This window comes from Meyerozyma guilliermondii, genomic scaffold (assembly GCF_000149425.1).
Source record: "Meyerozyma guilliermondii ATCC 6260 scaffold_2 genomic scaffold, whole genome shotgun sequence".
NCBI classification, from domain to species: domain Eukaryota; kingdom Fungi; phylum Ascomycota; class Pichiomycetes; order Serinales; family Debaryomycetaceae; genus Meyerozyma; species Meyerozyma guilliermondii.
Window position 1 is genome coordinate 328,522 of NW_001809799.1, and position 25,996 is coordinate 354,517.

The 25,996-nt window shown below is 45.3% G+C and overlaps 15 protein-coding genes and 1 non-coding gene across 16 annotated transcripts; 9 read left to right on the forward strand and 7 right to left on the reverse strand. All coding sequences in view use genetic code 12, as the record gives it.

Moving 5' to 3' along the window:
* Window positions 1-84: 84 nt before the first annotated feature.
* On the forward strand, window positions 85-2,889 carry MUC1 (Muc1p; the record flags this gene model as incomplete). The annotated part of the gene is made up of 1 exon (XM_001485647.1): window positions 85-2,889. One exon carries the CDS (start codon window positions 85-87, stop codon window positions 2,887-2,889), a length of 2,805 nt encoding a protein of 934 aa, XP_001485697.2.
* A 189-nt stretch (window positions 2,890-3,078) lies between these two features.
* PGUG_01369 (uncharacterized protein) lies at window positions 3,079-4,752 on the forward strand (the record flags this gene model as incomplete). The annotated part of the gene is made up of 1 exon (XM_001485648.1): window positions 3,079-4,752. The coding sequence occupies one exon, from the start codon at window positions 3,079-3,081 to the stop codon at window positions 4,750-4,752; it is 1,674 nt and encodes a 557-aa protein (XP_001485698.2).
* A 9-nt stretch (window positions 4,753-4,761) lies between these two features.
* SPC2 (signal peptidase complex subunit) lies at window positions 4,762-5,214 on the reverse strand (the record flags this gene model as incomplete). Its single annotated transcript, XM_001485649.1, has 1 exon — window positions 4,762-5,214. One exon carries the CDS (start codon window positions 5,212-5,214, stop codon window positions 4,762-4,764), a length of 453 nt encoding a protein of 150 aa, XP_001485699.1.
* Window positions 5,215-5,619: 405 nt separating this feature from the next.
* PGUG_01371 (uncharacterized protein) lies at window positions 5,620-7,497 on the reverse strand (the record flags this gene model as incomplete). Its single annotated transcript, XM_001485650.1, has 1 exon — window positions 5,620-7,497. The coding sequence occupies one exon, from the start codon at window positions 7,495-7,497 to the stop codon at window positions 5,620-5,622; it is 1,878 nt and encodes a 625-aa protein (XP_001485700.2).
* A 58-nt stretch (window positions 7,498-7,555) lies between these two features.
* PGUG_01372 (putative zinc metalloprotease) lies at window positions 7,556-10,006 on the forward strand (the record flags this gene model as incomplete). Its single annotated transcript, XM_001485651.1, has 1 exon — window positions 7,556-10,006. The coding sequence occupies one exon, from the start codon at window positions 7,556-7,558 to the stop codon at window positions 10,004-10,006; it is 2,451 nt and encodes an 816-aa protein (XP_001485701.2).
* Window positions 10,007-10,151: 145 nt separating this feature from the next.
* On the forward strand, window positions 10,152-10,234 carry PGUG_05989. Its single transcript has one exon. It is a non-coding gene; the product is annotated as a tRNA-Tyr (tRNA).
* A 191-nt stretch (window positions 10,235-10,425) lies between these two features.
* On the reverse strand, window positions 10,426-11,181 carry PGUG_01373 (gamma-glutamylcyclotransferase; the record flags this gene model as incomplete). The annotated part of the gene is made up of 1 exon (XM_001485652.1): window positions 10,426-11,181. One exon carries the CDS (start codon window positions 11,179-11,181, stop codon window positions 10,426-10,428), a length of 756 nt encoding a protein of 251 aa, XP_001485702.2.
* A 666-nt stretch (window positions 11,182-11,847) lies between these two features.
* On the forward strand, window positions 11,848-14,298 carry CNH1 (Cnh1p; the record flags this gene model as incomplete). The annotated part of the gene is made up of 1 exon (XM_001485653.1): window positions 11,848-14,298. One exon carries the CDS (start codon window positions 11,848-11,850, stop codon window positions 14,296-14,298), a length of 2,451 nt encoding a protein of 816 aa, XP_001485703.2.
* Window positions 14,299-14,359: 61 nt separating this feature from the next.
* On the reverse strand, window positions 14,360-15,658 carry CAR2 (ornithine-oxo-acid transaminase; the record flags this gene model as incomplete). Its single annotated transcript, XM_001485654.1, has 1 exon — window positions 14,360-15,658. One exon carries the CDS (start codon window positions 15,656-15,658, stop codon window positions 14,360-14,362), a length of 1,299 nt encoding a protein of 432 aa, XP_001485704.1.
* Window positions 15,659-15,948: 290 nt separating this feature from the next.
* On the forward strand, window positions 15,949-16,413 carry PGUG_01376 (uncharacterized protein; the record flags this gene model as incomplete). Its single annotated transcript, XM_001485655.1, has 1 exon — window positions 15,949-16,413. One exon carries the CDS (start codon window positions 15,949-15,951, stop codon window positions 16,411-16,413), a length of 465 nt encoding a protein of 154 aa, XP_001485705.1.
* Window positions 16,414-16,730: 317 nt separating this feature from the next.
* On the forward strand, window positions 16,731-18,269 carry ECM7 (Ecm7p; the record flags this gene model as incomplete). Its single annotated transcript, XM_001485656.1, has 1 exon — window positions 16,731-18,269. One exon carries the CDS (start codon window positions 16,731-16,733, stop codon window positions 18,267-18,269), a length of 1,539 nt encoding a protein of 512 aa, XP_001485706.2.
* Window positions 18,270-18,554: 285 nt separating this feature from the next.
* On the forward strand, window positions 18,555-19,676 carry PGUG_01378 (uncharacterized protein; the record flags this gene model as incomplete). Its single annotated transcript, XM_001485657.1, has 1 exon — window positions 18,555-19,676. One exon carries the CDS (start codon window positions 18,555-18,557, stop codon window positions 19,674-19,676), a length of 1,122 nt encoding a protein of 373 aa, XP_001485707.2.
* A 257-nt stretch (window positions 19,677-19,933) lies between these two features.
* MET15 (bifunctional cysteine synthase/O-acetylhomoserine aminocarboxypropyltransferase) lies at window positions 19,934-21,247 on the reverse strand (the record flags this gene model as incomplete). Its single annotated transcript, XM_001485658.1, has 1 exon — window positions 19,934-21,247. One exon carries the CDS (start codon window positions 21,245-21,247, stop codon window positions 19,934-19,936), a length of 1,314 nt encoding a protein of 437 aa, XP_001485708.2.
* Window positions 21,248-21,314: 67 nt separating this feature from the next.
* PGUG_01380 (uncharacterized protein) lies at window positions 21,315-21,830 on the forward strand (the record flags this gene model as incomplete). The annotated part of the gene is made up of 1 exon (XM_001485659.1): window positions 21,315-21,830. The coding sequence occupies one exon, from the start codon at window positions 21,315-21,317 to the stop codon at window positions 21,828-21,830; it is 516 nt and encodes a 171-aa protein (XP_001485709.2).
* A 525-nt stretch (window positions 21,831-22,355) lies between these two features.
* On the reverse strand, window positions 22,356-23,468 carry SUB2 (ATP-dependent RNA helicase; the record flags this gene model as incomplete). Its single annotated transcript, XM_001485660.1, has 1 exon — window positions 22,356-23,468. The coding sequence occupies one exon, from the start codon at window positions 23,466-23,468 to the stop codon at window positions 22,356-22,358; it is 1,113 nt and encodes a 370-aa protein (XP_001485710.2).
* A 1,450-nt stretch (window positions 23,469-24,918) lies between these two features.
* PRO3 (pyrroline-5-carboxylate reductase) lies at window positions 24,919-25,749 on the reverse strand (the record flags this gene model as incomplete). The annotated part of the gene is made up of 1 exon (XM_001485661.1): window positions 24,919-25,749. One exon carries the CDS (start codon window positions 25,747-25,749, stop codon window positions 24,919-24,921), a length of 831 nt encoding a protein of 276 aa, XP_001485711.2.
* Window positions 25,750-25,996: the final 247 nt, after the last annotated feature.

Genomic DNA, 25,996 nt, shown 5'->3' on the forward strand with positions numbered 1-25,996 from the left:
ATTATTGGAACAGACCCAATTCGGCTACATGCACTCACCCTCACTATCTCGTAATTTTCGCGATAGGATAATTTCCTCTCTGACATGTCGTTCTGGGATAACAATAAAGAGACATTCAAGTCGGCAGGTAAAGCCACGGCGGTAGGGATTGGTAAAGGAAGCAAGCTTGTTGCCAAGTCAGGTTACAAGACCTACAAAAATTATGATGCCAAACGTAAAGGTCAAACTCCTAGTGAACCTGGAGCCGAAGAAAAGCTGGCCCCTATAGGTCAGCCAATCAATACTGTGGACGTTAAAAGTCTTCCATTGCCTCCAAAGCGTGTTGCTCCAGCGTACGAGGTGCCGGCTTTTGGAGAACCTTCGAAGTACGCAGGTGTTCAACAAACCTACCAGCAGGGACAGGGTCAGCCTCAGGGCCAGAATTACGCCCCTCGGGGCCATTTTCCGCACGGTCAAGTACAACAGCCAGGTCAATTTTCTCAGCAAGGTCAGCAAATACAACCTCAAACCTATGCTCCTCAATCACAACCCCAACAGACCCAGTTTCCTCCACAACCTCAATTCACCCCACCTCAAGCTCAGCTTCCTGAGGATCCTATGAACTCCCCGGTGGCACCTCCGGCGTACTCTGCTGGACAAGCTCCGCCTCCTCCGCCTCGACAAACAAGCTTTCAGGAACCGGCTCAGTCGCCCGGCCCAGTCGTGAATCAGCAGATCCCTCAAAGAATACAACCAGCTACACCAAATGCTGCCGCTAATTTAGGGTCTCAACCCCAACCTCTTACTGTGGAAACTCCTGCTGCCTCATATTCTCTGCTGCAAAACCCCTCATATTCTCTACAGCTACAGGGTCAGCCCTCTTCTCAGCCTTCCTATTCTCAGCCGTTAAGTCAGCCGGTGCAAGCCACGAATAGCCAGCGTCAGAACGGCCAAATTCAAGCGGCTCCTCCATATACCCAACCAGCTGTTGCGGCTAACTTTCTGGGCTCAAATTTGCATCAGCCAACTAACGTGGTGCCTGAAGAGCAGCCAGAGCAGAAACCGAAAAGACCGCTTCCAGATCCCACGCTGTTCGCTCCTCCGCCTGTTCGCAGAGATAGGCCAGTCACAGCTCTGGTTACCAGCAAACGGCCCTCGCATGCCCCATCGCAACCTCCCATTTCCCCCACATTTTCAGGAAGTTCAAATAAGAGCCTGAGTAATCCTCCTCCCCCTCCGGCCAGAACTCAGCCTTTGCCGGCGGTGTCTTTTCCTCCTCCTCCTCCGCCATCTTACCGTGCTGCATTATCACCCCAATCTTCCAGTCAACCTGCAATTGCTTCGAATTCTCCTTCATATTCACAGCATGTAGCAAAAGACGGGCCACAAGAAGCCAACCTTGGTTCTGAGGAAACAATCACGCAACCTGTCAAGCCGCCTAAGCCATCGAAAAAACCGGCACATTTAACCAATCAATCGACAGCAGATTCTGCCGTCAACCCAACGCAGACAGCAGTTGATCCAATGCAGGCAGGTATTATAGGGGAACTAGCAGCTCGCAATGACCGGCGACATGATGGGGCTGAAAACAAAGTCCCGACATCAGAAAACGTTACGCCAATCAAAACAGTGCCTGAAAAAAGAGCAAAGCCAGAAATCAAAGCGAAAACTGAAAAACCTCCAAGTAAACCTAAACCAGAAATCAAAGCAAAACCAGAGCTAAAACCAAAGCCAGCAATCGAACAAAGACCAGAAATCAAACCAGAACCAGCAACAGAACCAAAACTAGAAATCAGGGAAGACACTTCAGTGAACAATACAGCTTCAAAGATTCTGCATTCGTCTACTGTGTCAGAATTAGAGGCTCGTTTCAAAAAATTCGCCATTCCTGCTGTCAGTGACGACTCGGATTCCACTACTCGAAAGCCACCTGTGGTGAAGCCAAAGCCCACACTTCCACAAAAGCCGAATCTTTTGAAGACTCACACCGGTAATGTGACTCCACCGCCAGCACCACCATCACGGAATGGTTCTCGTGCATCAATGAGTCCTGCTTCATCAGTTGCATCGACACCCCCTCCTCCTCCACCGCCAAGAACCTACAAACGGGAAAAAGCTGCAATTCCTTTTCCTCAGCGGTCTGTCTCAGAACCGCCAAAGTTGGACCTTGAGCTTTCGAGCGGTTGGTTTATGAATACTACTGGACCACTTGAGCTCCCTAAGGCATTGACCGGCCTCAACTATACCACCTCCTATTCCTATAGCCTGTTTGGTGGTAGTTCACAGCTGACTCGAACCGTTAGTATCAGGCTCCCTGACTTGGCTATTGTTCTGTACGATATCAAGTGGAACGACAAAGATAGCTCCTCAGCACATGTTGAAATATCACGATTCTTATCCTCTCCACTTCAAGCACCAATCTCAACCAACGAACTCATCCAGGCAAATCAACAGTTTGGCGAGCACATCGCTGCTTGGACGGAGCATAATATGGGAAACAAAGTGGCTACAGGAGAATGCTGGGATGTGGCACAAAAGGCCCTTCAGAAAGGGTGTGGAAATCATGCGTTTGTTTCCACATACTACCACCATGGTTTCCCCATATTAACAGCCACTGGATCACCATCGGGACCATCTTATTCAGCTTCACCACTTGATGAAATAAGAAGAGGAGATATTCTTCAATTCAAATCGTGTACTTTTACAAGCTCAGCAGGAACTCAAATTGTAGGGGACCCCGATCACACGTCTGTGGTGCTAGAAGTTGCCTCGGGAGTAATTCATGTTGGTGAGCAGAATGTCAATGGAAAACGGTACGTAGTCAGAGGAAAGTACGTGGTTGAAAACTTGAAAAAGGGCACTTTGACCGTTTATCGCTCCATGCCACGGGCATGGGGTGGAGATTTGTAAGATAGACCATATCTACCATATATATCTTTTGTATATCTCAGCAATTGTATTCTGGCTCGGTTTCTTTCAACTAGTAACTTCAGTTTTGTTATCTCTGCTTCTTCATCTTCCTCCCCACATTCACCGTGTGCAGGCAATCTCATCGGCATCGCTTCGAGTTCGCGATGCCTCGATTTTACTAATTGACATATGGACGCTGCACCAGCGCTTTCTACGCATCAGGATGAGGCCACGTTCCAGTTTGATAAGGTCTCAACCAAGAAAAAGCTAAGGAACCACTTGGAAGTTGGTGATAATGTAGAATACAGCGAATTAGTAGCTGCCATTCGAGATTACTACAGTCTAGATCAAGTAGAAGAATACCTTCTGGCTACTAACCACCAAAATTATCTCTTCAAACATATAACTTTGCAGTTCCCTGATGAGCTTTTAATGGACGCCGCTACGGTGGTGCATGAATTACAGCGAAATTTGTCACAAATACAAGTTATGAACACAATTGCAAAAAACGATGAACCCATGGAAAATTGTCAAGAAAAGAGTTGTGGATGCCGTGGCAATCTGGTTGATACTACTAATGGCCAGAGGCTCTGGATACTAGCCGACACGTCGTACTCGCCTTGTTGCATTGACGAAGTGGCTGCTGAACATGCGAACAGCGATTTGGTGGTTCATTTTGGTGATGCCTGTCTCAACCCTGTGGACAAAGTGAGAGCTGCATACGTTCTAGGGAAGCCCAAGTTTGACGCTGGATCATTTCGAGAAAAATTCAAGGAGAAATTTATCGACTCCAATGCCAAAGTTGTAGTTATGGCTGATGCCCCATTTACTCGATATCTCAGACAATTTTATGACGACTTCAAATCGTTGTATCCGAATCTAGTGATTGCTGAGCTCTACCAGGAAGCAGGATCGTTACATGATATTATCGATTACAAGCCAATGAAATCTTCTGGATTGCAAACTTTAAACAGAACTTTTGAAGGTGGGTTGAACCTGCTTGAAGACTTAAAAGACTACAGTCTACTCCACATAACAAGACCACACGACCCCAGACTACTTCAGCTTACCACCAGATTCTCCCTGGTGTCCATATATGACCCCTTCACGAAAGAAATCGTTGATGGTCCCTACCCCAATTTAATGAGAAGATATCGCTACATGCATATGGCCAGATCTGCCGGAACCATTGGTATTCTTGTTAATACCCTTTCGTTGAGCAACACCAAGACGCTCTTGAATGCCATTCTGTCCAAAATACGAGAAGCTGGCAAAAAGTACTACATGTTTGTGGTTGGAAAGCCCAATGTGGCCAAGCTTGCCAACTTTGAGAACGTTGAACTTTGGTGTGTTCTTGGCTGTGACCACCAGGGAATCATTATAGACCAACTGAACGAGTACTTCAAACCGATAATAACTCCGTACGAGTTGATTTTGGCATTAAATGACGAGGTGGAATGGACAGGACAATGGGTAACCGAGTTCAATACCGTTCTTGATCAACTTCAAAACGACGAAACCCTACAAGAGAACAAAGATGGGGACGAAAGTGACGAAGAACCTGTTTTCGATCCCGTTACCGGAACTTTTGTAAGCACTTCGAAACCTCTCAGAAGAATTGAGCATTTGAGAGTTACCATGAATGGTGAGAAAAACGAGCCACTGAATAATAGTTTAGTGGAGCGGTTTTCCAACACCGTTGCTATCAAGGGCACGGTATCGACGTCTGCCATGCACTTGCAAAACCGCGAGTGGACGGGTCTTGGCAGTGATTTCGTAGACGACGAAGAAGGTGCCATTGTTGAAGAAGGTAGAGGAGGAATTGCCCGAGGCTACGACTACGATCGAGAAGTACATAAATAGCATGTTGAATTAAAGATTCTTCTTCTGCAATTTCTCCACCTCAGATTTCAAAAACTTGGTCATTTCTTCTTGTTTGTAGTACCCAAAGCCATCAAACAACTTTGTGAATTCGATGCTGGTTTCGGATGTCATTGCCTCCCCATCAATTTTAGAAACTTCTATACGTACAAAGTAAGTCGGGGTGTGCTTGCGGGTCCACGTAGCAATTGATATCTTTTCCCCGTTGTCAGAATATCCCACAAACTTGTTGTTCTTGTACTTTGGATGGTATGTCAAGTAGTAGTAGAACAAGCTTAAAAGCCCATATATGCAAACAGATATCACTGTTACATTGAATGTGCGCTCAAATCCGTATTTCTTGTCGACATAGAACAAGAGTCCAGCAATCATTACAGATACAAGTCCCGTGGCTAGCTTTGTATCGGTGAGAAGAAACGACTGGGAGTAGCCCATTTCGCTCATTGACAAGACAAGATTCTCATCGCAAGAAGTTCGTAATTGGTCAACGGAGCTGCGTTAGTATGGCTTTGAACATAAATAGGTGGCATTGCGTACTTTAGGTTGGTTTTTTTAATGGCTGACATTGTTAGTCTAGTTGCAACGTTTGAGAATTTTGGGTGCGACTTTTGAGCCGCGCCGGTATACTGTATGTATCTATGAACTGGTGAAAATCACCGTGGTATATTGAGCAGCAGTTACCATGAGACGTAAGAGCTCTTCATGGAATTCTGACACGTACTGAAGATTGTTCTTCTGTTTGTTTTCAAAATGGAGGTACATCATGAGTTTTCATTTTCACCATCGTGAGAGTCCTTTGAACGTGGAAGTTTCCTTAATTCTTTACCATCACTCCTCATCTATGACCCTTCACCACGCATTCGAAGACAAAAGTATTCTTTTCTTCTTTTTCTTCTTCCCGTTTTCTTTGTTCATATCCTCTCGTGCCCGTCGTATCATTTCACTGGCTTCCCAACTCTCGTGCTCCTCCATTGCTGCCTCCAACTCAGACTTGCGGATCTTGGTGCCCCAAGGCGTCGACCGGTACTCGCTATCTGACTCTTCAGAATCGCCCATTGATTCAGATGTAAGAACTGGCAAGTCCGTATAAGCCACATCAAGCGCCTTGAATTGACTCACCATTTCGTCGCTGTTGGTGCCATTCTCCCTTTCGTAAAACGCTCGCGTACGTAGTTCTTCTTCATTTAATGCCCTGATTCGATCTTGTTCCTCTTTGCGAAGCTTGCGTGCTGTCGATTGTGATCTCTTCGTTAAGTCGTTTTTGAACATTGTCCATGCTTCGCTGTTGACATAGGGGCTGCCGCGCCAGTTACATTCCATGAACCCAATGGTGGTACCTATAGGAAGATGTGAAAGATATTTGAACTTGGTCAAAGCTGTTTCCGGAGAAAGTTCGTCGTATCGAATGGTCTCGATCGGAGCCACTATGGAAGTGGGCATGGCAGAGTAGTTTCCGTAAGAGGTCCTTAGCACCTTCATATCAAGTGGAGAAAGGACATAGATTGTGTTGGAATGAAACCCTGTCTGGTAATATCTGAATGGTTCTGGATCAACCTCGATAGTTTTCTTTTCGGGCACCACAGGTGCCTTATCTTTTCTGAAAGTTTTCCATGCCTCTAGCTGGGCGTCTATATCATCTAATGCTCTTTGTGTGAATATGTCCTCACCGTAAGCGGTTCTTTCCTCTTCTTGAAGAGCCGTAATCTGTGCCCTCTCGGCAGCGAACATCTCTTCAAGGTACTCAGATCCACCACGGAAAACTCTCAGATACGAGTCGAACTCATGATCCGAGTTGATCCACGGAAAAGGCTCCACCAACGGGCGTAGTTCTTCCATTGACACCGGTAAAGCCACCAAGCTTGCGTGAGGTCGGTACATTAGTGTGAGCACTGTTTCCTGGTTAACTTGGGGGATTTCGAACCGTTCGTCCACACTGGAGATCCGCACCGGCTTGACTTCTTTCTTGCGTATTATCGATGAGCACAAAGGGCATTCTCGATACTTTTCAACCACAGCTGCACCTTGTCGCTTTTGGGCTTGCGGAAGCTCACTCTCCAAGAGGCGAAGAAGGCATCGAAGACACAAAATATGACCACAAGCCGTCAACATACGGGGTGCTACAAGTTCGTCCGTTAGGCAAATGGGACACTGGTTGCCCCGGTGAGCAATTATCTGGAAGATATCTTCGAGTGCAAATGGAATATTGGGGTCTATCTGCTGCGATGCGTAGTTTCCATTACAATCGACCACGAATTTGTAATTTACGTTAACAAAAGCCATTCCTCGAAGAGACTGGTGCAGTCTACTGGGCCGTCTCTCTTTCTTAGTGTGCTTACGAGATCTGTTCATATGATACTCTTCCAGGTCCCGGTACGACAGAAAATCGAGAAGATGGTTGATAGAAATCTGGTTTTTCTTTGACGAGCCGTTTACACGCTTTCCGTTACGTAACTGTTGTTCCAAATCCGATATGTTATCATTAAAAATATCTCTTTTTGGCGGCTTTGCTGCCGTGGTTTTGTTGGATTTGGGGCCCTTTTTTTTGCGGTTTCGAGAATCTAAAGCAGACGCCTTGGATCCAGCACCTCCTGCGTCTGTCAAATTCCCGTTTTCAAGCCCCCTATTGAGTTCTGTGGTATTGCCACTCATGGTGGATGGTACATCAAATCGGTTGCACGCGAGAAACTCGTGGGGGCCCGCAGCCAGTGTGGGTGCACCGGTGCGCATAATCCTAGGTTCCCGAGGGCGCTTTCTGTGAGGTAACTATCACAGCCCCAACTTTCCTATGACGTACCAGCATCTTCCAGGTATGCCGGTGGATCCTCCAGGCTACATAGATGACCATGGAGGATCGGCAAATACACAGGAGGTTTCGGCGTCGATTTTCGAGCAGTTTGAAATAGAAGACGAAGCGGTGGAGCGTGACAGTTTTATGGTACGAGCGTCTTTAATGACAAAGAAATTTGTTTATGGCTTCAGTTCTCGTGTGGTTCATCCTGTATCACGGCTCATTGACCCGATGTACGAACTTTATAAGTTTTTGTATTCGAAATACGAGGTTTCCGTTCAAAAAATAGGTAACCCTTTGGTGGTCAATCGGCTATTATATGTGTTTTCCATCATGATAATTATGTTTTTCGTGTCACGATATAGTTCTCGTGACGGTGTGAATGGCTCTAGTGGCGGGGCTTTTTCTCAAAATGAACTTTTCGACAGAGTTATGCTTGGCGACTCCATCAAGTCCAAAATCAATACCGCTTCAATGAAGGAAAATTTGGAGTATCTCTCGTCAATGCCCCACATTGCCGGCACCCGGGGTGATCTCGCGTTGGCCCGCTACGTTGAGTCGCTTATGAACAGCAACGGCTTGCGCCATGTTCTGCTTGAAGAACTTCAGGCTTCCATTAACTATCCTCAACATGACCCCAAGAAGACCTACGTGAGCCTTGGAGATGGTTCGTGGTCCGCTACTCTTAACGAACTTCACAATAACGATATGCATTATCTCGCCTATAACCCCAATAGTTTGGCAACTAACGACCCTCAAGAAGGCACTTACTATTATGCAAACTACGGTACTCCAAGTGACTTTGAAAAGCTTCAAGCTAACGACATACAGATCAAGGACTCCATCTTGCTCATACGCTACGGCGGAGACTTTCCAGAAGCCAACAAGGTCCAGTTGGCACACGAGCACGGCGTGAGGGCCGTCGTATTTATCACTCCTCAATTCGAGCTCGGAAAAAAGGGAAATGCAGAAAAAGTTGACGATGTGATTCAGCGACAAGGTGTTGGACGCGCTCGTGTCAGTCCTGGAGATGTTCTTACTCCGGGGTGGTCGTCTCAAGATGGGTTTGTCACCCGCTTACCGTGGTTCAAATCAGAAACCACTCCCAAAATACCCACTATTCCCATCTCGTATCTGGATGGAGAGAAACTACTTGCACGGTTGGAGAAAAGCGGTGCTTCCTTTGGCGATTATCATTCTGGGGTTCAATCTACAGCTTCAGATCGTCTGCTTCGTGTTCTGGTCGGTGACAATGAGTGGATGATTCACCAGATTTGGAACGTTGTAGGTTCCATTGAAGGTCGCGAACAGAGTCAGCAAGCGATCATCATTGGAGCGGGCCGTGACGCTGGCTGTTTTGGAACGATGGGTGCTAATACTGGCACTGTAGTATTGATTGAAATGATGAAGGTTTTCACTGCTTTGCAAAGACAGTGGTCGTGGTCGCCTCTGCGGCTGATACACTTTGTGCTGTTTGATGCTACAAACTACAATTTAGCAGGCTCCACAGAATGGGTGGAAAGCACCAAGGAACTGTTGATGAAGCAAGGGTACACCTATATTGATCTTAGTGATGCCATAGCTGGGAATGATTTGCAGGTACAATCGCACCCATTTTTGTCAGACGTTATCAATCAAGCATTGAGTAAAGTGAAGCAACTGGATAAAAAGTCCTTGCTAGAGGTTTACAGGAGCAAACATGGCGATAAGTTTCCATATGAGATGTTAAGGTTGCGCAATTACTTGCCGTTCATCAACTTTGTCAACATGCCAGCGATTGAAATTCGGTTTACAGGTTACAAATACCCCGAGAATTCATGCTACGACAGCTTTGAAAGGTTTGAGTCGGCAGAGATAGACCCTAAGATGGAGAAACATGCACAGTTGGTGGAAGTTCTTTCACTCGTGGCGCTTGAACTTGCAGAGTCTCCTATCATACCATTCAATTTCCTCAATCTTGTGGCTCGAGTAGAGGATTACAAGAAAGATATGGAAAGGTACATTAACGAGATGATAGAGGCAGGAAGTAAAAAGGCGAGACCAACGATCCATTACGAAGGACTTGCAAATTCCATTAATATATTGGAATCCGCCGCACGAGCTATCCACAAGTGGTACGAGGCTTGGGCTAACTACTTGCAAGAAAGTGCTGATATGGAGCCAAGTATGCTTGCCTTGAATCGATGGAAGTGGAATGAAAATCTCATCAGATTTAACGAGTATTTCATTCAGCGTCAAACCAAACCAAAGCGAGCAGGTTACCGCAACGTTCTATTTGGTGTGTCTTATGCAGCACCAGTGGAAGCACAGAAAGATCATAGTTGGAATTCGTTTCCTCAAGTACGGGACAACGCTTATTCACAGCAATATGGAGAGGTCCAGAAAGAGATCGATAACTTGGCAAATGCAATAGCATATGCAGCAGAACAGGTTACGAGAATTCAATAGAGTAATGAATGTATTATAGACTAAGTAGGAAGATATGCCGAAAGAGAGATGTAGAAAACTGCTAGTCAAGAACAAGATTAGTATTCAATGGTGAAGGCTAGTCCGACATTGAAGAGCAGTCTGGTCGAAGAACGAATCAGAAATCCTCTCGGTGGCCAAGCTGGCTAAGGCGCGAGACTGTAACTTCTAGTAATCTTGAGATCGGGTGTTCGACTCACCCCCGGGAGATTTCTTTTTTTTGCAAAATTACTAAAGCACACAACGACTAACCGTTATTAAGGTGATGTTAATTTTTGCATTAGATTGAAGATTAAGAAAGAAACATTACGTACAAAGAATATTTTGAGTGCACTAATCTTTTTTTATCTTTTTCTCCTCTAACTTCATTTTGCGAAATTTCAGAATCTTACATTTGCAGTCTATTTACATGCAGCCAACAAATCTTCCAAGTAGTAATCTCGGGACCTTCCGTGCCCATCCAAGTCTCTAACTGCCACTGTCAAGTTCTCTAAATACTCGATGTTAGGACCCGAAGGACCTCGGCTACTTTTGATAATCGATGCAGTATCGGCAATCAGCTCGGGACCCACAAAAGATTCGTTGTCAATGGTGCCAATATAAATAAATGAAGTGATGACATGGTAGCCGTTCGTCTGGGGAACTTCTGAGAGCACTTCTTTCGCCTCGTCCGTATCAGGACTGCTTACTATATGAAATGGAATATTGTGCAAAGTATACCCATCCTGTTCCCGAACATCTAAATACTCCCTTACCTCTGCCACATGCTCAGAAGGAATGTAGTATGCACATCCCCACAACTTCAAGTCTTCATCGGTCAATTGACTCACTTTGTGAGCCACATCTACAATGTTAGAGGCATCTACTGGCACTTCTGGAGTGGCCGATTTCGACTGTATATCCGTCTCCTCTCTCACACGCTCTCCACTACGAAGCTCGTACATATGGAGATCGTCATGGAACCGAGGATCTTGCAAATCGGCTCTTTGAACAAGAGTAACTACACGGCCCGGAGCTTCTGGAGTTCCCCTGTGATCCGAAGAACTCTGCCAAAACCTCCTGATATATCCCTTGAGGTACCCGGTGACTCTAAATGCATAATGGGGCGGCGGCTTGAATATAAGCAGCCCATAGCCAATAACCCACATACCAGTCATAGTTGCAACTGCCGCACTATCGTTTCTCAATTGTGCATCTTTGACAGGCTTGCATCTCGCGTTCCTGCACCCAGCCCACCCGAGTTCCTTCCTGCGGCTTTGCGGATGCCAAGCAACTTCTTGGCATTATCTACAAAGATTCTATACAAACCGTTTGATGGCATGGGCACAGCTAGAGGTATGTAAATAACCAGAGGGAGCTTAGAAGTACTTGGAGAGAGCAGGGAAACTTGGATACAAAAAGTAGAATTTTGAGCTACTATCAACAACACAAACAAGAGTTGTCAAGTATGGACTGATAGACATTTTGTTGCTACAGCCTCCAGATTTTCTATCGTGCTCCAGATTTCTTATCTTGTTCTCACTTTCGTCAGTTACAAGACATTCTTTTCAATACTAACCCAGATAGATCAGGCCCACATCGCCTATGCGTGTGTGGGGATCTTCAGTACGTTCTTCTCGCTCTTGTCGCTTTTTGTCAAGGAGCGTCTCTACATCGGTGAGGCGACGGTTGCCGCCATTGCTGGGTTGATTTTGGGACCTCATTGTCTCGGATGGTTTGACCCAGTGACTTGGGGTAATACCGATAAGATTACACTTGAAATTAGTAGAATTGTCTTGTGTGTTCAAATCGTGGCCGTGGCCGTGGAATTGCCACGGAAGTATATGAAGAAACACTGGGTATCTGTGGCTATTTTCTTGCTTCCCGTAATGACGTTCGGATGGCTTGTGGTGGGGCTTTTTGTATGGGCTTTGATTCCCCATCTCAACTTTCCTTCCGCACTTTTGGTGAGTGCTTGTGTGACCGCCACCGACCCGGTGTTGGCTGCTGCCGTCGTGGGTAAGGGTAAGTTTGCCGAGCGTGTCCCTGGCCACTTGCGTAACTTGTTGACTGCCGAATCTGGCTGCAATGATGGTATGGCTTTTCCTTTTATATTTTTGTCTCTCAACTTGACGTTGTATCCGGGACAAGCAGGACGTATCGTCAAGGATTGGATCACCCTCACCATTCTCTACGAGTGTTTTTTTGGGGTCATTCTCGGTGTCACTATCGGCTTCACTTTGAAAAGAGCGGTAGCATTTGCAGAGAAAAAAAGCTTAATTGATAGAGAATCCTTTTTGGCTTTTTTCATCTTTATCGCATTCAACTCGGCCGGCCTTGGCTCGATGTTGGGGGTCGATGATTTGCTTGTGTCGTTTGCGGCCGGTACTGCCTTTGGCTGGAATGGTGAGTTTGCTAAAAAAACTGAAGAGTCTCATGTCTCCACCGTCATCGATTTGATTATCAACTTGGCATTTTTTGTCTATTTTGGTGCCATTATCCCATGGCCGCAGTTCAACAACGCCGACATAGGACTCAACGCATGGAGACTAGTGGTTTTGGCTATTGTCATCATTTTCTTAAGACGAGTGCCAGCAGTCTTGGCTCTCAAACCTTTCACTCCAGACGTGAAAACATGGAGAGAAGCCTTGTTCTGTGGCCATTTTGGTCCTATTGGAGTCGGGGCTATTTTTGCAGCTATTCTTGCTCGCGGTGATGTTGAAGCCCATTACACTCACGAGGAAACCCCAATAGATTTAAGTGACTTGTCTCCCACACATCCGCACTATCAGTTGCTCGAGATCATTTGGCCAGTAGTTTGCTTTGTGGTGATCGTTTCTATTATTGTTCATGGTTCATCGGTTGCCGTTTTGACATTAGGAAAGCGGTTGAACCGAATGGCAATCACCATGACTTTCACTGCTACTAGCACCAAGGACCAGGGCCCATCCTGGATGAACCGTTTACAGAAGTTGGACAAGGCTTCAACTTCGTTTTCTCTTCATAGAATCGACACTGCCGTTCCAGGCGATGAAGAAATGGAGCGTTCAAACACCATTGAAACTAGCGGAGTCAAGGTGAGACCCGCTGGAGGTGCTAAGCGGAAGAGGCACAAGAAAAAGCGTAGAGGAGCTGCATCGAATCTCAAGAAGACCTTGTCAATGGCTAACTCTGAGAGCGACGCTGCATCTATGAACCAGAGACAGAGACCTCACACTGAATTTCTTCAGCTTGGAAGAAGTACATCAAACGCTCCTCCCGACGAATCGATACCTGTTCTGGAGGAGTCTCTAAATTCACCTGAAACGGAATCTCCGCAAACTGGAATCGATGAAAAAGACAATGATTCAGTTCCTTCTTTGGAAGTTGAGAACACTGGCGAAAAGATTGCGATAGCCGTTCCACATGGTTCACAGCAAGACGCCGAAGCAGACAAGGTGGATCATCGTACTACCGAACGCAAGCAGAGCGTTGCTACTGTTGCATATCAGGAAGGTAACAAGATTGTTATCGAGGATGAGAATGGTGAAGTGGTTGAGACTTTACCAATGAAGGGCAATAAAGCCATCGCCAAAGCAGCTCGTGGAGAAGATAACATGTCTATTCATTCAGCTGAGTCACTTCGTCGTCAAATGACCCAATATTCCACTGCATCGAATAGTTCTAACCAATCTCGAACACAGACTCTTGAGGAGAGATTGAGCAAGGTTCCAAGCAGAAGAAGAGCTTTTTACAAAAAGGGCGATCCTGGTCAGCGAAAGGTGTATGCTCATCAAGTTGACAACTTGATCATTATAGAGAACGAAGATGGTGATATCGTTCGCCGATACAGAGTCAACAAGCATTCTACCAACAGGGAAAGGTCGGGGTCGCTTATGAACAGAGCATTATCCAAGGTGGGTATCAGGTCTAGACAGGGATCAACTAGTGCACCCGAACCTGTGTTGACGCAGGTTCATGATTCGACCAAGCCAAACTCTCCACTCAGAGATTCCAAGCTCGAGACAAAGATAGAGAACCAATTGGTGGATATTTTCACTAAAAAGAAGGGACCAGGACAACCAAAGGGGCAAGCTGCGATCCAAAGAAAACGGCTGCCACCACCTGCAGTGGCCGAAGCTACGGACGAGGATGAAGACCAAGAAGATTACGACCATGACTCAGAGGATGATGATGCTTCAGTAGACTCAGAAGAGGACGAGATTCTTCAGGAGTCCAACGTTGAAAGACAGCGGAGACTAGCAGCATTAGGACGCATTCCCGACAAGAGAGACAGAGACGACGAGGAGGAATAAAGACTGAGATTTGCATTTTGTAGCATATTAATCATGATGTAGTTACTTTTAGTGGCATAAATCAATGAGCTGCCTTTGGAGCGGTAGGAAGGGTCTTTAAACTCTCTCTGATCGACTCCACACCCTTCAACAAGTCCTCTTCGGAAATCACCAATGGAGGAGCCAATCTGATGATGTGATCATGGGTAGGTTTAGCCAACACGCCGTGGTCTTTCATCAACAAGCAAAGATCCCATGCCGATCTGCCGTTGGTTTTCGAGTCATCGATGACAATCGCAGACAACAAACCCTTTCCTCTCACTTCTGAAATCATGCCATTGGATTGTTCCTTCAACTCTTCCAACTTGGAGCGCAATAAGCTGCCAAGTTTGTTGGCTCTTTCCACCAAATTTTCATCCTGAACCACCTGTAAAGCAGCAATGGCTACACGACAGGCGAGCGGGTTTCCTCCATAAGTCGAGCCGTGCGAGCCTGGTTCCAAGCACAACATGATATCCTTAGAGGAGAGCACGGCGGAAACTGGAAATACACCACCAGAAATGGCTTTACCTAACAAAACCACATCCGGTCTAACATTAGGGTAGTGTTCGTAGCACAACAATTTTCCGGTTCTGGCAATGCCGGTCTGGATTTCATCACAGATGAGAAGAACGTTGTGTTCCTTGCACAATGCCTGGACCTTGGTGAAGTAATCAGGAGGAGGAACCACGATACCAGCCTCACCTTGAATGGGTTCCAAGAGAATGGCTGCAATTTTGTCGCCGGCATTTTTGAATGCCTTTTCTACATCTGCAATGACACCATAGCGGATAAATGTTCCTTTGGGCTCTCCAGGAATCTGAGGTCCCACTCCAGCCAAATATGGGCCGAAATTGGTGGTGGCATCCGGGTCGGTGGACATGGAAATGACTCCCAAACTTCTGCCATGAAAGTTATTTGATGCAGATAAAATGATAGCCTCGCCCTCAGGAATGCCCTTCTTGACATATCCCCATCTTCTCGCCAATTTAAGACCGGTTTCCACAGCTTCAACACCGGTGTTCATTGGAAGCACCATCTCGTACTTGAAGTACTCGGTAATGTATTTGGCAAAAACACCAAAAACATCCGACGAAAATGCCCGCGAGCACAATGTCAACTTGGAAGCCTGGTCCACCAACGCCTCCACGATTTTGGGGTGACAATGGCCTTGGTTTACGGCCGAATAAGCAGACAAAAAATCGAGGTATTCTTTGCCTTCTGGATCCCATACATGGGCACCCTTAGCCTTTGTGAATACTACAGGCAATGGGTGGTAGTTGTGGGCGGAGTATTCTTGCTCGTACTGAACGGCAGTGGCCGAAGAAACGGAAAAATTCATGGTTGCAGAAACGTGGATATGACCCCAGATTATATATATCTTGTCGGCGACAGTTGCCGCACAGACGCGGAGACGATTCGGACTCTATAGGCAGGAGAAGCCGATGGGGGAAGGAGAACGCGACAGAGGGTGCCGTTAGAGGAATACGTTTTCGGACCAAAAAAGTCACTCACACGAAAACGCACAAAGACTGAAAGAACTATGACCAAGGGAATACCTCCAGTACCTCAAATAAATCTCGCAAACCAGTTTTTGTCGAGATACTTATATCTTTCCCAGACTTCTGGCTAATGGCTCACACCCATACACCAACCTCATTTCAATCAATTGATTCAATTTCGCACCAGCTCCTCATGGAAACGAAACGGAGAACCAGAGAGCAACCACCGGTGCGTGATGCCACGTCGGAAGAGCTCGCAATGCTAGGAATGCGTATCAGAAAAGCGGTTTCTGAAGGATATCGTACTGGAAATGAATATACTGGTCACAACTATGGTCTAGATGGCCACCTCCAATCATACGAAAGAGTACCTTTGCCCTCCCATATTAGCCAGCCGCCCTCCTTGATGGATGCAGGTTCCACTGTAGACTCCAGTTCCAGTTTGTCTGAGTGGGGGACCAAATTTGAGGCGCTCCAACCAAAGTTGCAGGTGATTGGCGAAGTCGAAAATCGTAAACGAAAGCCTGAGGAGGCGCCAGATTTGGGAACTTATCAGCAACGGTACGGCGAGTTGGCATTCAACGAGGATTTTTAGCTTTTTACTTCTTGCTATTTAGATAATGGCCCTTATTATATTTTGCTTCACGGCTGTAGTCCAGTCCAGTCCTGCAGACAAGCCTCACTTCAAATCACTTCTGTTGCGAAGGGGGAGTTTTATCAACATTTTCATTATCTACTTGTACCATCCACACCTCCTTTGCACCCTTTTTTGCTCCATAAGCCGAAAGTAGCGGCTATCACAAGCGCTCAGTTTGCTAATACCAGCTTTTTCTTGGGCTCACTAATATAATTTACATCCGTTTTTACATTCATTTCAATCGTGATTTTCATCATTGCCATCATTAACCCCCAATGCAGCCAAAGAACTTGCTCAAATTATCACACAATCTTTCGGCCAGAGAGAGGGGTCTTCAGGTGACACGTTTGTTCACGTCGTTTACTGTTATTGTGTTGATTATTGCTGCCCTTGTTGGCTCATTGTTGTCTCATAAAATCTACATTTCCCGAATAAATTGTGCCCATTTGGACGTTTCTTATGGGCTCTACAAGTCGTTAAGGACACTTGTGTCGTTATCACCCTCGATTTTAGAGCAGGAAAGCAGCGCTGGTGTGTATCCTATGGATTCGTCACTCACCAATTCAGAAATTACAGTACTTACAAATTATGCCGAAGAGCAAGTGGCGAATGCTCCTCAATATACCTTCACATCCATGTGGAGATGGTGCTATGGCAACTATAATATAACCAAAGTCCATGAAAAGGATGGAAAGATGAAATTTAACAAGCATAATGATGTGATATCGTGCTCGAGCGACGCCAAAGAATATGTGTTTGACTACCGTCAAGAATTGGCTGATATTGGTCTTCAAAGTATTTTGGCGTATGCATACCAATCCAGCAGTTTTGATGACAATTCGTACCAGAAAGCTACTGCGAAAAGGGAATCCAAATACAAAAAAGTCCCTGGTGCACTTTTCTTTGCAGCAGCATCTCAAGCTGTGCTACTCATACTCACCTACTTTGTCTATCTCGATCGCGGTGACAATCCCAAAGTCAAAGAACAGCAAATGTTCATGATGAATTTCCTCGCGCTCTTGTCGATGGCTAGCTTCCTCGCAATGGCTATTGGAGTTGGGTTGTTAACACAAATTTTGGTCGAGGTGAAGCTGGAAGTTCTGAAGTCTCTCAACGATTTTGGGGTAACGTTCCATTTAGGTAAAGCATGGTTCTCATTATTGTGGGCTTCCTGTATTTTTGCCCTCTTATCCATGGCATCGTGGACTCTTCCCTTGTGGTGTGCAAACCCACCTGAAGACATTGATGACGATTTTGAAGCGGGGATTCCTCGACACCACAGAAGAACCACTCATAATGCAAATGAAAATCGGGGCCATTTGCGCAGTGTTTCTAATCCACTTTTGAATGAGGCATATGTGACTGACGATATCAATGACGAACGTAAAGAATCACCAGATATGGAGACGGCCACGAGGCTTGTTGAACGACAACCCACATTCACCACTGAGGAAGAGCTCCGCAAATTAGGTGAGTCACTTTCCAGAAGTGTGTCTGTTAGACATCTAAACCGCAAGACGAGCAACAAGAAAACTCAACCAACTTTCACGACCGTAACCGAGGATCCATTTGATTCGGCTTCGCTAATAGAAAATGACGATCAGAGTTCGCATCATTATAGAGAAGAGACCTATGACGGTTACCAGAACAGACAAAGATACCCTGAGTTTTCTCATTCAAAGCATGATCGAAATGTTCTGGCAACCCTGAACAGTGCCATGCTATTGAATAATGAGAATGACGCAAGCTCATTTCTCAACGAAGACGAAATTCACTTTTTGGACCACAACAACTTTATCAACAAAATGACTTAGATATGGATCTATTGAATGAAAGATTGTGAACTGTCACAAATAATTTATTGAGAGCAAGAGTTGTAGGAACAAAATGCAAGTAGTATAAATCAGGCGTACAATTCTCTATTTGGAGAACAGGCGGAGTTGCAACTTTGCAAACTGCACATAACTCTTGCCTTTGTCTTTGTTCTGTGCATGCCCGTTGGAGAAAACTTGCCTAATTAGGAAAGGTTATTTTCATCAGCACTAATTAGGAAGTCGAAGCTAGTTTTATAAACTGGCTTTTTAGACACGGGTCTAGTTATGTTTTCCAAATCTAACAACATGGAATCGCAGTTTCTTCGCGATAGTATGGACTTTGAGCCGGAGTCAGATGAAGTAGAAGAAAAACTTCTCTCTTACCGTCGCGACCATGTTGCAGCCAGAATATCCCGCCAAAGACTGAACCCCAGATTTCGGGCTATTTCTGTTGGAATCCTCATTATTTCGTTACTATTGACCATTTTCAGTCTGATAGCTTCACAATCTTGTGTGGAACTGGACGGGTGGTGCTTACCAGAGGTTTCTGTCAAGATTCAAGAAACCTCAGACGAAGGCAGAAAACTTTTGGACCAAGCAAGAGCTGGTCTTAGGTTAGCAACATACTTGGCAAAGGATTTGGCAGTGCACCCCTCGGCGGAGGACATCAAAAATGAAGAAACTGAGCATATTTCAATGTCTGAATTCACTGAAACCGTTGACACCTTCACTAACAATTATACCTTCCATTTCTCATATAATGGCTTTTGCCGGGAAAGCGATATAGATCACAGCCGTGCCTGCTTACCAGCAGAGGGTCTTGACGTTTTGTCTTGTTTGGTGGAAGATATTGGGCTCCAATTGGGAAATGTTTCCAAAGCTCACGACGGTTCCAAAGTTGCGAAAACTTTGGTTGCGACTTTCCAAAAGGCTTCGATTGCCTTTGGCGCCATGTGGCAGCTGAAGAACCAGCACTATGTCAAGGGAGAAGATATCAAGGAAGACGCTCATATGGCCCAATTAAAGGCTTTTCACTCGGCGAAAACCATGCAAAGTTTTGCCAAACAGCAGGCTTGGCTCTCATATGCGAGCACCTATGTTTCTGGTTTTGCAACTTTATTGTTTGCATTTGTAGTCATGGCCGTTTACTTTCCTGGTCGCTTCACCGACTCGATTCAAAAACACCACAGAACTCCTATCTTGGTTATGGCATTCATCCAGTTTGCGGTCCAAACATATATGGTCGCAGGACTCATATACTACTTGCACAGAGTACATAAACTTGGCCGTAACCTTGAGGTAGCACAAGTTACCACCGGATCTGGATCCTGGACCATCAACACTTTTAGATTTGTGTTTTCAGCCGCTGCGCTTTACTTTGTCATAACTCTTCGAAAGAAAGAATAATACCCATAATAATGTACTAATATAATGTATCGCATTTACTTGTAGACTAATAGAATAAAGTGGAGTAATAGACTAAACCAGATTAATTGGGGCTTCTTGTCATTGAATCTACATACCAACCAAGTACAAATTCTCTGTCAATTGAACTATATCCTGGTTCACACCAGACTGATCTACTCTAATTATCACCTCTAATTAACATTCAATTAAAACAGTACATTCTCCACTACTTCTCCACTACCTGGTTATCTCCACATTTACTTGTACACCTCGCCGAAAGCTTGCTCAAAGTCCTGGATCAAGTCGTCAATGTGCTCAGTACCAACCGACACTCTGATGAGGTCCTTGGTGACACCAGAAGCCACCTTTTCTTCTTCACTGAGCTGCTCGTGGGTGGTGTAATAAGGAGCAATAACCAAGGTCTTGGAGTCACCAACATTAGCCAAATTAGAAGCGATCTTAAGTTGGTCCACAACTCTTGGACCGGCCTCTTTGAATGGAGATTTGTCACCAGAATCGATTGGTTTGACACCAAACGACAACATGCCTCCAGCATGTTCTGTGTTCAAGTATTTCTTGCCGAGTTCATAGCTTTCGTGAGAAGGAAGTCCCAAGTAAGAAACCCAACTGACATGAGGAGAGCTTTCCAAATATTTAGCCAATTTCAATGCGTTCTGTGATTGGCGCTCCACTCTCAAAGACAATGTTTCCAACCCTTGAAGCAACAAGAACAGACCAAATGGGTTCAAGGCAGGACCCAAATCACGCAACAACTCAATACGAGCATGTCCAATGAAAGCAGCGTTTCCTAAAGCCTCACTAAGAATAAGTCCATGGTAGCCCTCAGAAGGCTTGGAAAATTGAGGAAACTTTTCAGGGTATTCCGTCCATGGAAACTTTCCAGAGTCAATGATAACACCTCCAATGGTAGTTCCATGTCCTCCAATCCACTTGGTAGCAGAGTGCACAACGATATCAACGCCATGATCAATTGGACGAACCAAGAACCCACCAGCACCAAAAGTGTTGTCCACTACAACAGGAACTCCTTTAGCGTGAGCAATTGAGACGATTTTCTCGAAATCGGGAACATTATATTTTGGGTTTCCAATACTTTCGATGTAAATCGCTTTGGTACGATCATCAATTAAATGCTCAAAGTCCTCAGGCTTGTCACCATTGACAAACCGGGTCTCAATTCCAAGTCTTTTGAACGCAACCTTGAATTGGTTGTAGGTTCCACCATACAAATATGATGTAGAAACAATATTGTCTCCGGCATGAGCCAATCCAGCTACAGTAATAAATTGAGCTGCCTGACCAGAAGATACCGCAAGGGCACCAATTCCTCCCTCAAGAGCAGCCATACGCTCCTCGAACACCCCATTGGTAGGATTCATGATTCTGGAGTAGATCATACCAGGCTCTTTAAGACCAAAAAGGTTGGCTCCATGTTCCGAATCATTGAAGACGTACGAGGTGGTGGCATGAATAGGAGGTGCTCTGGAGCGATGTGGTTGCTCCACCAGTTGACCAGCGTGCAATTGAAGTGTGTCGAAGTGTAAAGGCATGTTAACAAGTAATTTGGGAAACACTAGCTAAACGCCAGCTTACATAGTAAGTTGATGTCGTCATGTCATGTGGGGCGCTAACAGCGAAACCGCATGCAGTAGGATGTTGGATTTTGTGGCATGGTTCGAATTTGGGGGTTGCAGTTATTATGTGGTATTGAAAAACACGTCAAAATGTATCATGTATGACTATGCAAGCTATGCGTCAATTCCATTCATGTGTCAATGCAAGGTCAAAGCTTTATGTACGTGTCAATGCAAGTTTTGCAACCAATTTATGCACTCTGACTCCGCAAAGTCGCACTCCGAAAGTAAACACCCATGGACTACATATAACATGATAGGCTATTCCATTGTATCACCATTCAGTGTAAGGGAACCACAAAAAAAGGCGAGCGATGCAAGCTCAACACCACCGATGGTTTCTGCCACTACCATGCGCCATATAAGAATTCAAAGAAGACATTACAACTTTCCAATCACCTACCTCCTAGCCCAATCAAGCATACGAAGACTTCTAGTCCCTCTAGATCACCATCTCCCACAAAAGACAAACCTGGATATATATACGTCTACACTGTGACAAGTTTGCTAAACGGCACTAACAACTCTCTTTTAGTTCAAAATCTTCCTGGAACCGCAACTCATGAGAAGAACAAATGGTCAGCCTTCGACGCTCGGAAGCTGAAGCACATGTTTATCAAGGTCGGTATGACCACAGGAACGGTTCGTGGTCGTTTGAGCCAATGGGAACTGAAATGCCAACATAAGCTCACCTGCTTGGTTCCAGGTGCTAAAATCAAGAAGAGCTTGGTTGATAGGTTTCGAAATCTCTCACTTTCCAGGCCCTCCTACAAAACGTTTGAAAGACAAAGCGACGGGTTTTGGTGCTCCAAATCGGCCCAGCAAGCAGAATCTCAGATTCATACTCTTCTACATAAAAAATACGGAAGGGGAAATATGCGGTGCGAGGGATGTGCCAAATCTGGCTCCAACTATAGTATTCATGTGGAATGGTTTCTCGTTCCCAAAAAAGACTTATCTAGTGTGTTCTCTATCATTGACTCGGTGTGTAGATGTTACAACTAATACATTCATCTAGATACTTTTAGGTGTTCATATAGGTGGATGAATCAACACCCTCCTCAGGAAACTCGGTGATCTTGACATCGAATCTCGATTGAATCTTCTCCAACACTTCTTCATCTTCTTTCGAACCAACGAACGAAATAGCCAAACCCTTGGTACCGAATCTACCGGCTCTACCAACTCTGTGTAAGTATTGGTCGGCTTCGTTTGGCAAGTCGTAATTAATAGCCAAGTTGATTCTCTCAATATCGATACCTCTACCGAACACATCGGTGGACACACAAATACGCTTGTTGAACTCCTTGAAAGACTTGTATCTGGCGATTCTCTCCTCTTGAGGCATAGCCGAGTGAACGGCAATCGACGGAAAGTTCGAGGCCACCAACAACTTGTTCAACTCGTTAGCTCTCAGGGTCGACTTGACAAAGATGATCACTTGGTTGAACTCCAACGAATCCAACAAGTCTGCCAATTTACGGTTCTTTTCTTTCTCGTCCAACTTGAGGTAGTATTGTTGCAATCCGTGCAAAGTCAACTTGGCCTCGTCATCAACGTAGATTTCCAATGGGTTCTGCATGAATTTTTTACAAACAGGACGAATTTCTTGCGACAAGGTAGCAGAGAACATCATAACTTGCTTTTGGTGAGGAGTGTTACGGAAGATATCTTGAACATCTCTTCTCATATCAATAGCCTCCAACACCTTGTCACACTCATCGATAACAAACGACTTGACATTGTTCAAACGGATAGCCTTTTCTTCAACCAAGGCGTGTAATCTACCTGGAGTAGCCACGACAATGTGAGGACAAGTGTCTTTGTTTTTCAATTTTTCAATATCTTTGGCAATTGGAATACCACCGTAGAACACCTCGGTCTTGACGTCTGGCATGTACTTGGAGAAACGAGCGTACTCGTTTCTGATTTGGTAGGCCAATTCTCTGGTGTGACAGATGACCAAGGTGGTGATCTCACCAGGAACAGGATCTAACTGTTGCAAGGTGGAGAGCACAAAAACAGCCGTTTTACCCAAGCCGGACTTGGCTTGACAAAGAACGTCAGTACCCAAGATGGACTGGGGAATACAAACTTGCTGGACTGGGTTAGTTGGAACAGAAATCAATGGGTACATTGCGATAAGCAATGCAATTTAAGAATGGAGAAATGAAGACAGCACCATTGCTGGTTTGATCAATTGAAGAAATGTGATGGTAACTGAATGACAATAGTTATCGCTTGGCGATGCGATGAAGTGAAATATGCAAATATGGTGGTGGAGATTAACCAAAAGGGTAATATTAATGCAAAAAAAAGGATGCACAAGCAAACAAACAAATTACAATGTTGTTTAAAGCTTTCAATAGGGTTTTCATAGATTTCATTATGGCTGGTTGTCTTTGTTTGCAGGTCAGACACCGCTCAAGTTGCAATTGCTGCCTTCATTTCCACTCTTTTGGACACGGGATACGAACCTTCAGAAGGGTGCTCAAATCCACAGTCACCAATGGCTCTCAACAATTCCGGTTTTAACAAAAAATCTCTAAAGCCGGTCGCGTGAATACCGACGTAGGAGCCTTTTTTATCGGCATCCTTGTCAGCGCCATCAGCGCCAGCCTCTGGGGCGTTGGATGGAACTGCGATTTCCTCGGAGTCGGAATAGTCCAATAATTCTTCTTGGCCTTCGGCAGACATGGTGATGATTACTGAAAAGTCGATGTCGGGGTTTCGAATTTCGAAACGTTGGCGCGGGTCGTGCGCGGCATCAGAATACAAGCACGTGACCACACACCCAAATCAACTGTTGCGAATATGAAATGTTAGCAACCTTCCAACCATACATGTTTCGAGGAGCGAGAGTATTTGCGACGCTTCAAAGGTGCAGAACTCATGTAGTGGCACCAGCGCGTATCCTGACTCGGTTCCAAGCTCGCAACCTTGCTTCTCGTCTGAATACAGATGACATTCTTTCTTCTGAACAAGCCCAAAAAGTGGCACAAATTTCCGAAGCTTTCCTTCAGAATCCTGACATTCGTAAAAGTTTAGAGCGTTTTCAGAAGCTTCTAGCGAGTAAAGGACTCGACAAGGGACCTTCTCCTTCATTATTCAAGATGATGCTGTTACTTGGTCAGAGTGACATTCGTGCTGCGTTGAACGATTTGAAGACATCACTTGAAGCTGCCAATATTGAGCTTACACCCAGCGACATGCACGCTATCATGACATATTACAGGAAACACATGCTGTGAATAGCGAGCACATGCTGTGAAATAGCGAAGCATTAAGCATAATGAAGGAAGTTAAGCAAAGGCTGAATGCTGATGGTCGATCTTAAGGCATAAGGCTGAACTTCTAGATTTGAATTGGCGTTTTTATAATAGAATGACTTTACGGAACTACTTCATCTTCTCGTCTTGAGGATTTAGTTATCTCTATCTTGGATCATACTCTACGTTATCTTGCACTATCCTACTCTTGATACTTTTCTGTGGTCTCTCAAAAGGTTGAAAGTTTTTCTTGCAATCTCCTACCTTCCCTTTTTTTCTTCTCTTTTTCCCTTTCCTCCTTTTTTCCTTTCTTCCCTTCTACTTCTTTGCAAACGACGCAGATATATTAGCAGCTTCTTCCACAGCTCGCGCAATACTTCCACGAACACCAGCATCTTCCAACTTCAACAAACCCCCAATGGTGGTACCTCCTGGAGTACACACCTTGCTCTTGAGCGCGGCTGGGTGATCGCCTGTTTCAAGCACCATTTTGGCTGTTCCTTCCATCACCTTGGCTGCAGCGTCTTTAGCCACGGCAAAAGGAATTCCCATTCTGACTCCCCCGTCTATCAACGACTCCATCATCAACAAACAGAACGCAGGTCCCGAGCCCACCAAGGCTGTGGCAGCGTCCATATTTTTTTCTGGTATCTTCATAGCCAAACCAACTGGATTGATCAACTTCATCACGAGATCACCATACTTTTCTTCGGCTTCCGGGTCTGAAAAGCTCACCATTGCAGTCCCACAACCATACTGGGCTGGTGTGTTGGTCATAACCTTGGCTACATTTACAGAATATTTTTGCAATTCCTTGGTGGTGACACCTGCCAATAACGAGATCAATAAGCTGCCATTGTTAATTGGTGCTTGACTTAATACTGTCTCGTACATGTAAGGTTTACAAGCCAAAATGACTATATCGGCTTTCTTAGCGGCTTTGGAATTGGCTTCGGAACCATAACTAACCTCAATGATTTCGTGGTTGAGTTTCTTCTTCAAGTTGAGTGCCAGCTCTTCACGGCTAGTACAGCAGATAATCTTCGAAGGATATGGCAGAAACTCTGCATTTAAGATGGCAGACACCACGGCCGTGCCCATGACTCCACACCCCAAAACGGTGATCGTATAGTTTTCTTTAATTGACATGCTGGGTTCACTGGAGAGTTCACTGTTCAATATTGGAGTTCACGGCGAGTATGAGTGTCGCTGACATAAGCAGACGTTAATTAGGTGCGTCCCGCTTAGCTGCGTTTCGGGCAGGAGAAAGGCACAACGACTTGCGAATTAGACAACCACCACACGACAAATATCCACGAAAGTGAGCCAGAACACACAAGAGCACCACAAGATCGCACACATTTTCTTCTCAGATTTCCAGGACTCGAAAACGGGC